Raw genomic sequence first — 10,448 nt, 5'->3', positions numbered from 1 at the left:
TACTAAACTTGGTAGATATGTAGAACTGGACGCCTCAAGGTGACGGGAGAAATTTAACTCTAATTGGCAACTGGGTGGCGCTATAACAACAGAAAAATGCTTCAAAATGGCTAAAATGCGACCGATCGCTGTGGCTCCCCCTGTGGACCAATGTTGGTGTTGTTTCTAATGTTTGGTATGACTAAGTCATGGTATGGTATGCTGTACATAATCATGGAAACTGTCAGTGTGTCATTCTGTCAGTCAGTCATTCTGTCTGTCCCACGTTTTTCTACTCACTGACGTGGTCAATCTATGTGAAACTGCACATAGGCATTGAGGATTGGCATAGGTAGAAGGTGACAAAGCTACCAATGGCTATGGACTAGTATTTTATATTTTTCTAATTCTGATATATGTCTTTTTGTATTTAATCTTTATTCGATGAGTATTTTATTGCCATTCAACTTGCTTTTCTATCTGTGCTATTTGAGCTGCTGCAACATGTGAATATCCCCAGTGTGGGGTCAGTAAAGTTTTATCTTATCTTAAATTAAGTGTTATATTTCCTTCTTTTTAACTGTAGGAAACAAAAGCCTACAGTTCATAACGGTGCTGCTTGTCTCATATATCAGAGACAGAGACAGAGGACACAATAAAACTAATAATTCAGAAAAAAATAATCAGTCATAAATACTTTATTGTTCTCCAGAGGGATAAATGTAAAACGTTACAGTCGCTCTGATGTGATAGAGTGGAGAATTATAGGAGGTTGAAATAAGAAGTATAAAGTACGAAGTAGAAGAAAATATTTATGTTTATTATTTAATGTTTATTTGTATAAGCATAGCATACATAAATGCCGCACACGCTCTTCCCGTTTTCTGTTTTCTTTCTATTTTCTCCATTATTTATTTATTTATTCCTCCTTGTTTTGAATCTGAGTTATGTATGAATTACTCTTCACCGGTCCTATCACTTGATGGTGCTGTTGCCCTTTTTTGTTTTGCTCTTGACTTTACAATGTAACAAAACTGTACTTAGGTACAGTACTTGGGTGAATACATTTTAGTTAGTTATGTCTATCAGTAGACTTTTTACTTAGGTAAAAGCAACAATATACCACAGGGTGCAGACACTCAAATTTTTACTTTAGTAATGTTAAAGTACTCATGGTGTGGAATAAGCCATTTCAGATTGTTATGTATCTTCTGAATTACAGTTTATAGTTTTTTGGGGGTTTTTTGTACAATAACAAAAAGGCAAGGAAAAAGAAAAATGCAGTACAGTGCAGAGAGAGGCGAAAACCCCAGAAGGCTGATTTGAAGCCTCCACCTAATACATTAAAAACTCAAAAGTACATAAAGATAAAGAACAGTACATTAATTAATACCAGTGATAACAAACTACAAATAACAAAATATGCTTGATTGCAAAAACAAACAAACCCCCAGAAATAACAGAATCCATTTAAGAGCAGAAAATTATACATACCTACACAATATATATTACTAATGATTTGCACTACCTAATATACTTCTTGGACGCATAATAACACATCATAGTTTATTAACTGATTTATATTCTGTATTTTATAGGGATAGTGCACCCAAAAATGAAAATTCAGCCATTATCTACTCACCCACATGCTGAGGGAGGCTCAGGTGAAGTTTTTTTTTTTTTTTTAAGATTTTTTTGGGCGTTTTAGCCTTTAATTGATAGGACAGCTTAAGTGTGAAGGGGGAGAGAGAGAGAGAGAGAGGGAGTGACATGCAGCAAAGGGCCACAGGCTGGAGTCGAACCCGGGCCGCTGCGGCAACAGCCTTGTACATGAGGTGTCTGCTCTACCACTAAGCCACCGACACCCCATCAGGTGAAGTTTTAGAGTCCTCACATCACTTGCAGAGATCCAAGGGGAGAGGAGGTAGCAACACAACTCCACCTAATGGAGGCTGACGGCGCCCCAGATTCAAACGTCCAAAAACACATAATTGAAACCACAAAATATCTCCATACTGCTCGTCCGTAGTGATCCAAGTGTCCTGAAGCCCCGACATAAAAAGTTGTTTGGAAAACGTCATTTGAACTCTGTTTTTAGCCTCATTGTAGCTCTGACTGCCTCTCTGGGCACCACGCTCACGTGCGCACAGACCGTGAGACATGGGTGGCGCGTTCATGTGTGTTCACGTGGTTTTGCTGGTCTTGCGCACGCACACGTGAACATGGTGCACAGAGGTGCACTTGGATCACTATAGATATAGATATAGATATAGATATTTTGTGGTTTCAATTATGTGGTTTTGGACGTTTGAATCTGGGGCGCCATCAGCCTCCATTAGGTGGAGTTGTGTTGCTACCTCCTCTCCCCTTGGATCTCTGCAAGTGATGTGCGGACTCTAAAACTTCACCTGAGCCTCCCTCGGCATATGGGTGAGTAGATAATGGCTGAATTTTCATTTTTGGGTGCACTATCCCTTTAACTTGTAAAATAGGTGCAACAAACAAATATAGTGCAGTAAAAAATACAATATTTTCCTCTGAAGTGAAGTAGAAGTATAAAGTACAATAACACAGAAATACTTAAGTACCTTTAAGATTTAAGTTGGCCAGCAGTACCTGTACTTAGCAATGTACTTAGTGACCTAACTAGCCCTGTCTCCTGCATATCCTGCACACACCTGTAGCCTACAGCTCTCTCTTTCTAAAAACAGTTAATATTTGTACATATTTATTAAAGCATCTTTTTCATATTTTTATTTTGCAGTGGGCTTCTTTTCCTTTCTTTATGTTAATATTTTTATTGTAGGCACCAAACACCAGGCAAATTCCCTCTAAGTGAACCTGTAGTTACCCTGATTCTGATCATCAATAGCAGATAATCAATATCTTATGGTGGCTGGTGGGCTACCTCACCCAGCTAGTGAGGCTGTGTTTACAGCTCTAATGAGTTTATGTTTTGATCTGTTGGCAGGAAGGAGACTCAGAGAGGAGAGGAGTTCTCACATGGATCTAATTAACTGTGCCAAGCTTTGTTCTCTCCTCCAGCAGCAGCAGCAGCAGCAGCACACGGCTGTCTGGGTGTCTGTTATATAACTGTGACGTAATAAACTCTGCTCCCGTTCAGTCAGTGGCTCTTTAACTATTAACCATCAATGTGAAAGGCTCATTATGTTATCATATCCTGAGCTGTGTGAAACATAAAGTTTGATATTTTCTTACCTGCCTACAAAGGGCAGAGAGTGACGTCAGGGTGAGTCTTTTTTTGGCTGGTTACGTCAGCAGCGCTGCGCGTTGTTGCAGAGTCACTGCGACTGGTTCGACTGTAAACAAGGGTGAGGAGAAAGAAGAGTCGCCATTTAAGCTAGGCCTTCAGCGGCTCTGATCTCTGTCGTTTCTAATAACTCTCAGTCTTTCGTGAGTGATTTCGTGATAAGAGTCTAAACATACATGCGAAGTGTTTTAAAGAAACACGCAGGTTGTTGTGTTTTCGCGGAGACAAGTCGCACAGAGCTAGCGCTTCAAGCTAGCGACAGTCAGTACGTTAGCTTGTGTTAGCTGTAGCTAGCCTCGCTGGCTAATCAACGTCCGAGGGCCTGTTGCGAGGGAAACACCTTATATGCCCTGGGTATATCTCTCTCTTCACTGTGACCAGGATATCCTGAACCGTGAGTATCACCTCTCGTGATTTAAAAGGTTTCTAAACTGTTAAAAATGACGCACTATGACCAGCTAGCCAGTTAGCTTTGCAGCCAAAGTAGCTTGCTAGCATTAGCCAGTAGGGTGGGAGTGCTTATGGAATCCACTGTTTACAAGCAGTGGTTGCCAATGTTGTTGATGTGGTTTTGTCGAGGTCCATGCAGACACGTGTGACACACTCTTAACATCTCAGTAATGTAGCTATAACTCACCTCACACCTTGTGTCTTTATGTTTGTGGCACTGTCAGCTTGTCAGTCACATGATGTGTGGTAAACAGGATCAGTGATACGTGAACAAACTGCGGATGAATATCCCAACAGCACCTCTGATTTAATGTTCTTTTTTACTGCACATATTAATACTTAGTGTCAGGATCCAGGGCTTTAATATCAGTTACTGCTGCTGCTATACTTTGGCTATGTGTCGTGGAAACCTGTCAGTTTGGGTTCCACATCAGGTGCCTGACATGTAACTGTTAAGCAAAGAATTTAAGCAGACTACTCAGTTTGATGTCTGTGAAGATTCTCAGTCATCTAGGTCATGGTAATCTAAGAGGCTTCTTCAGTTTGAACTGAATACTCATAAGTACATGAATAAAGACCAACATTTAACCAAACAACAAAGACAACAGTGAACACTGAAAACTCCACTAAAAATGTGTCTGGAATATCAGTTTTACAGTCATCAGTATAAAGTGAGCAGAATAGAGGAGAGCTCACACTGGGGTGCGCATGAGTCACTAACAGTGGGACTTGAATATGTCTGATGAACTTTCTGGACTCTGTTAGTAAGAAATGAATGGTACCACTGACTCAGGTGAAGATTAACCTTTAGTTGAATCCTCTTTGCCAATAAAAGCTCTGTCTGAATCCTGTTAAATGCTGATGTAAGAGAACCCTAGCTGTTGTTTTAGGCTCATGTAAAACCCACGATGATAATCCATGTTTCAGTGATGAATCACTGTTGTGTGTTTGTGTTGTAGCTGGGTGGCTGGTCAGAGCAGCCTCCTCCCACCATGGAGGCAGGAGGGAAGGACTGTGAGGAGGAAACACTGCAGACGGCGTTTAAGAAGCTGAGGGTTGATGCTGAGAGGTAAATAACAGCAACCTGCACGGACCGAATCTCTGGTTTCTTGACTCTTGTTTTTTTGCTGCTGTGGTGTAATGCTGGTTTGTTCTTATCACATACTGGCTACTGCCATCATGGCAGATGTAACTCACTCTAATAACATTACTCCGTGAGTATTTCTGGGTCTTCCACTGTGACACTCTTGGCATCTCTACACTGTCACTACAGTGTAAAGGCACCTTTTGTCTTTATTGACCGCATCACATTGTTTATTTGCAATAACCTCCACATAGAAAATACTTAGGTCACGTACATAAAATCTAACAGCACTGAGCAAATGCTGCGTTCGACCCCAATCACACAGAAAGGGTTTTGCAGGTTGCAAAACGCGAGGCGCAGCACACTAGTAAAAAAACACACTTGCTGTGCCTTTTTATGGTTGCCAAGCAACCACCACATCATGTCCTTACCCTAACCTTCCGGTGTAATCAGTCACCTGTTTATTTTACTTTATTTATATCCCAGTAATCATGCAGTTGCTGCCATGTTGAGGCAGAGGGTACTGTCTGTAGCTCTGGTTGAGGGTGAGAGGCTGTCAGCAGATAAACAGAGATCTGTGTGGGTACATGAGACCCTAAAAAAGAGGCTGGATCATGGGGAGTATCACCAGTTGGTCCAGGAGCTTCTCCTCCATCATGGACGTTTACAGGCAGATTTTAGGATGACTCAGGGGCAGTTTGACAACCTGCTGTCTGTTCTCAGCCCTAGCATAACAAAAATGGATCCGAACTACTGTGAGGTCATTGGTCCTGCCGAGCAACTGAGCACCACCAGTTTCTCCTCCATTGTTTACTAACTGTAAACTTGTTGTCGGGACCACCACAGAAGGCCCGCCTCTCAAATCATCCCATTGGACAATGGGAAAAAAGCAGAGATGACATGGGGCGCTTTTCTGCTCTGAGCTGAAGTTTTTTCAACTCCAGGAGTTCAGAGCGCTCCGGCAAAAACACCTGGCGCCTAGATCGCAGAAATGCGAGGCGTGTAGCAACGCCACAATCAGCGAGTGCAAAGCTTAATTCTGATTAAAAACAATTACAAATAGCTGCCTCCAGCTGCTTAAACACTTTCCGTGTGATCAGGGCCTGAGTTAGTTTTTAGCCACCCAAAAAAAAGGCCCACCAAAAACTCAATCATATCAAAGCCACCAAACTGCACTGACAAAAACAGTCATGTAACTTAGCAGAACACTGAGTTGGTGGTCTAACGTGGCCCTGACTGGTTAATGTGGAAGGTAAAGCGGAGGAAATATTCAAATATTGTGTACACTTACACTCATATAGATTTTTTTTTTTTAGGTGGCTAAAATGCGTTTTACCGCGGCCCCGTCCACAGCAGGACATTGCTCAGCTTCTGTGCTGGTAGATTTGGTTTATCAGAGATGATAGCAAAGCAACAAGTAAAGTTGTGACAACACAAATTCAAGAACTCCTAACGACTTGTTTAAAGGTACAGTTTCTGAATACTAACTGTAAGCACTTCTGTGGACTCAGAGTTTTGATACTTGCACAGTACTGATAGAGCACCTATACCTGCTTCATTTTTAGGAAAGACCTGGAAATCTGACTTTTTACAACCTTTAATTCAAAAGCATGTGTGATAATCAACTTCAGACTAGTTGACAGGCAACTGACGATGTTTAACATCCCAGACTTCTCTGCCTCATCAGTAATGGCAGCAATGCTTTGAGATGCTGTGATGAAGTTCCTGTAAGTTTACATGTTTCTCTCTTCTCTCCAGTTTACCCGGAGCTGTGAGTGTCTCGGAGGCGTTGGCTCCCAGAGTGCCATCCCGTGCTTGTCTTGACCCCAGTGGAGTGAAACCCAAACTCGGCTGCCCGAAGGACAACTGGCATGGGTAGGTGGAGGCGGTCACTGCTCAGACGGTTGATGTGAACAGAAGGTTTAATTTTTGGGCTGTGAAGAAGTGTTTCAAAACTGCAAGCCTGCTTCGTTATAATAAAATTAACTGTGGAAGGGAGGTGGCTTTTGTTATGTCACTGGCATTCAGTTTTTTTCATTCATTGTTAGTAACTGCATATCCTGGAGCATGGTCATGGGGGGGTGGAGCCTATCCCAGCTGACACAGGGCGAGAGGCCAATGTACATCCTGGACAGGTCACCAGACTATCACAGAGCTGACACATTCACACATACTGGCAATTAATAGTCACCTAGGGTGACCATATTTTGATTTCCAAAAAAGAGGACACTCGGCCGGCCACGACATAGCCTATTTAAATGATACTCGCAGTTTACTCAAAGATGCCTTATCATTTTAATATATTTAAAATTTATATGTATGGATAGAAAATTCAGTTATATTACAAAATAATATCTCTCAAAGACAGAAATCCAGATAGGCCCCAATAGGGGACACATACACACACTAGAGTGTGGCAATCCGAGCTCGACGGTACCCGACGGGTCGGGCCGGGTTCGGTCAAAAATGTAGCTATAAATTGTATTCGGGCTCGGGTCGGATTCGCTCAGCTTTCAGTGAAAATGTAGTGTAAAAATAAATAAAATCCTATTGTCTGTTCTGTTTATTGCTTGGGCACTGTTATTTACGTGACAACACCTGAATATAACACACACACACAGACACACACATTGGCTGTTTGTTTCTACCTCTGCCCTCGCTGGAAGTCTCGGACCTCCAGCCGCCCGCCTCCACCTTGATTAAACGCTGAAAATAAAATAAAGGAGGGAGACAGGTTTTTCCTATTTTATCTTATTTTGTTTTATTTCTCCCTCTCCTCTCGCTGGAAGCGTCGGACCTCCCGCCTCCCGCTCCCGTCTCGAACACGGAGGTCTCCCTCTCCGCTGAGCACGCCCGGCCTGTTAAATGCCCTGTAACCATAACAACTGTGTGACACAAACTCAGTGCTTTGGTCATTAAATAATGTCGGGTTCAGACAGAAATATGCGGCCCGTGCCGCACTCTAACACACACACACACACACAGAAAAACCGGACATTATCATCAGTTTATAAAAAAACCCCGGACGCGAAAAGTGGACATGTCCGGGCAAAAGAGGACGTTTGGTCAGCCTATAGTCACCAGTTAACCCAATCGGCATGTCTTTGGACTGTGGGAGGAAGCTGGAGAACCCATAGAAAGCCCATGCTGACATGCTGAGAACATGTAAACTCCATGCAGCGGGACCCAGTCGGTTTAAACCCAGAATCATCTTGCTGTGGGGCAACAATGCTAACCACTTCACCATTGTGTCACCCATTTACAGTTTGTATTTTGCCAGTTGAAATAGCTCAAGTCTGGAGGAGAACACAGTGAAGTCGTGGACTGAATCAGTGTGTTTACATGACACTAAAGAAAACTGATTTATTGTGTTAGTCTGGCTGAAATCTTACTAAATCAAATTTCTTAAAGTCGGACTAACACACCCAGATAATGTGATGGGGAGTGAATACTGTTGGACCCAAACTGGCCGTGGCGCTCTGAGCATGCTCCACAGTTTCCGCCCCGGGCTTTGACCCGGAAGTCCAATAGCATTAAATGTGTAAGAGAAGAAGAAGAAGCCGGTAACAACATGGAGAAATCTACATCCAGAGCCGTGACTTTTTGGACGGACCAAATGTACAGAGCTGTAAAGTTGTCCACCATGGTAGCAGTTAGCTGCTAGCTAACCGTAGCTAACTTGTTTGTCCATTGTTTGGTCTGTGACGTAATAGGTCAACAGGAAAAAGGTCCAATACTAACAAGCTGAAAGGGGGCATATCTCCACCTATCGTAGAGGAGTCGCACATACTTGGCTCAATAAATGGATTCCCCTCCCGTGCTTGTATACTGGGACAAGGACAGTAGGCCAGTTAGATGTCCTCGTAAAGCTGTGACCGTAACTCGACATAACTGTGCGTGTAAATGTACTGAGTATTATTTCGAGATTTGAACATACGTTAACATGTCTGATGTGACAGATTATGCCCAAGAAATTAATCTGAAATCTTTGGCAAAACACTATAAAAGCCAAAGTGTGTTTGTGAAGTTTTCTGAAGTACTTCACATAAATTAATAAATAAATGGACGTGCAAAGAGTCAGAACTGTTTCTGTTGTTGTTGTAACCAATAGTGATGTCTCCTTCTCCTCTGGCCTTCCTCTTTCTTTCTTCTGTCCATCTTTAGCTGCATGAGGAAAACTTCTAGAGGAGCATCCAGAACCCAGCGGCGTCGGAGATCCAAGTCCCCCATCCTCCACCCCCCGAAATTCACCTACTGCAGCACCACTGCAGCGTCAGCACTGTCGACCTCTAGTGGCTGCCTGAAGCACCAGCGCCTGGCCGTGCCTGAGCCTGTGGAGCCTCGTCCTGCAGTCGACGGGAGAACAACCTCCTCTGTCGCTGTCCCGGCCCAGAAAGAGCTCTCTTCCTCAGCCGCTCCCGGCCACAACTCCCCTCTGGTGTTTGGATCTTGTGCTGGGTATGAGACGCACGTTGGAGCTGTGGTTTCCCCGCCATCCTTACAGGAGATCCCCTCCGTTGTTACTACTGTTGTGACATCATCCGGGCAGGACGGAGGAAGCTCTGCAGAGTCATGCAAGGAGAGTGACCCAGAGAAAAGTGCCTGTGAGGGAGCAGAGTCTGGAGCAGGAGCAGCTCGGGTATCCGTACCTGCAGAAGCTGCTGACTTCAGAGCGTTATCAGAGCTCCACGGCAGCGCCTCCGCAGAAGGCCCCCACGTTCCCTGCTCCTGTGCCTGGAAGAGTAGTTCGGATTCCCAGGAGGAGAGCAGGCAGGGGGCTGAATCTGAGTGCCAGTGTCAGGGCTGGCAGGGCGTGGAGGTGTACTCCTTCACAGGGCTCCGCAACGTCATGTCAGAGTGCGAGAGGAGCCTGCCGAGCCGCGGGGACGCCCCCAGAACTCTCAGCACCAACAGTAATGCTGCCACAGCTTCGTCACCTTCATCATCGTCGCCAGCGTTGTCGTCGGGCTCCCCTCGCTCCTGTTCGGAGCAGGCACGGGCCTTCGTCGACGACATCACAATAGAGGACCTTTCTGGCTACATGGAGTATTATCTCTACATCCCCAAGAAGATGTCACACATGGCTGAGATGATGTACACTTAAGATGATTAAAAAAAGAAGCTATTATTATTATTATAATATCATACGGAAATCATAAAGTAAAGAGGTTTTTTCTGTTGTTGAGGGAAAAGGTGGCCTCGAAGGAATGTCAGTAGTGGGTAGAAGAATGGATCAGGCATGACAGTTGTAATTTAAATAAACAACGTTAATTGATTTTAACCCAGGTTGAAATGTCTCCATTGTCCCCTGCCCTCCGTTTGAGCCCCGCTCCTTTTTATTAAAACTGACAGAAACAAACAAACACCTGTTTCTCATTAGTTCTGTTTGTGCTGCATTTGATTCTAATTTCAGTTTACAGATGAAGTTGCCAAAGCTCTTGGTGCAGGGTCTTGCAGACTTGTGATGCCAAGTGTTTGTGGTGTTGTGACATGTCTGGATTTCATTTCACTCAATAAAGAAACAAACAGTTTTTGTCTGAAAACGTGTCGTTGTCGTCTCTTCAGTCAGAGTTAATGCACCAGTAATGAAACAACAGTGTTTATGCTGGTGTGTGTCTTAGTGCTTTACTTCCTGGGATACACACTGGTCATTAAAACTATGGG

The 10,448-nt window shown here is 43.7% G+C and overlaps 1 protein-coding gene across 1 annotated transcript; it reads left to right on the top strand.

The window, feature by feature from the left end:
* The first annotated feature begins 3,107 nt into the window (after nt 1-3,107).
* On the top strand, nt 3,108-10,327 carry oser1 (oxidative stress responsive serine-rich 1). The gene is made up of 4 exons (XM_049586606.1): nt 3,108-3,644; nt 4,660-4,769; nt 6,543-6,659; nt 8,949-10,327. Exons 2-4 carry the CDS (start codon nt 4,693-4,695, stop codon nt 9,886-9,888), a joined length of 1,134 nt encoding a protein of 377 aa, XP_049442563.1. The 5' UTR covers nt 3,108-3,644; nt 4,660-4,692; the 3' UTR covers nt 9,889-10,327.
* The last annotated feature ends 121 nt before the right edge of the window (nt 10,328-10,448 follow it).

This window comes from Epinephelus fuscoguttatus, linkage group LG1 (genome assembly GCF_011397635.1).
Source record: "Epinephelus fuscoguttatus linkage group LG1, E.fuscoguttatus.final_Chr_v1".
In the NCBI taxonomy this organism is placed as follows: Eukaryota; Metazoa; Chordata; class Actinopteri; order Perciformes; family Serranidae; genus Epinephelus; species Epinephelus fuscoguttatus.
The sequence above is the reverse complement of the archived record's forward strand: the minus strand, read 5'-3'. Positions and strand labels throughout refer to the sequence as shown.

Bases quoted from the DNA above. Each gene is read 5' to 3' on its own strand.
- oser1 (XM_049586606.1), top strand. From the start codon at position 4,693: ATGGAGGCAGGAGGGAAGGACTGTGAGGAGGAAACACTGCAGACGGCG. The intron at 4,770-6,542 runs GTAAATAACAGC...TCTTCTCTCCAG, and splicing joins CTGAGGGTTGATGCTGAGAG to TTTACCCGGAGCTGTGAGTG. The intron at 6,660-8,948 runs GTAGGTGGAGGC...GTCCATCTTTAG, and splicing joins CCGAAGGACAACTGGCATGG to CTGCATGAGGAAAACTTCTA.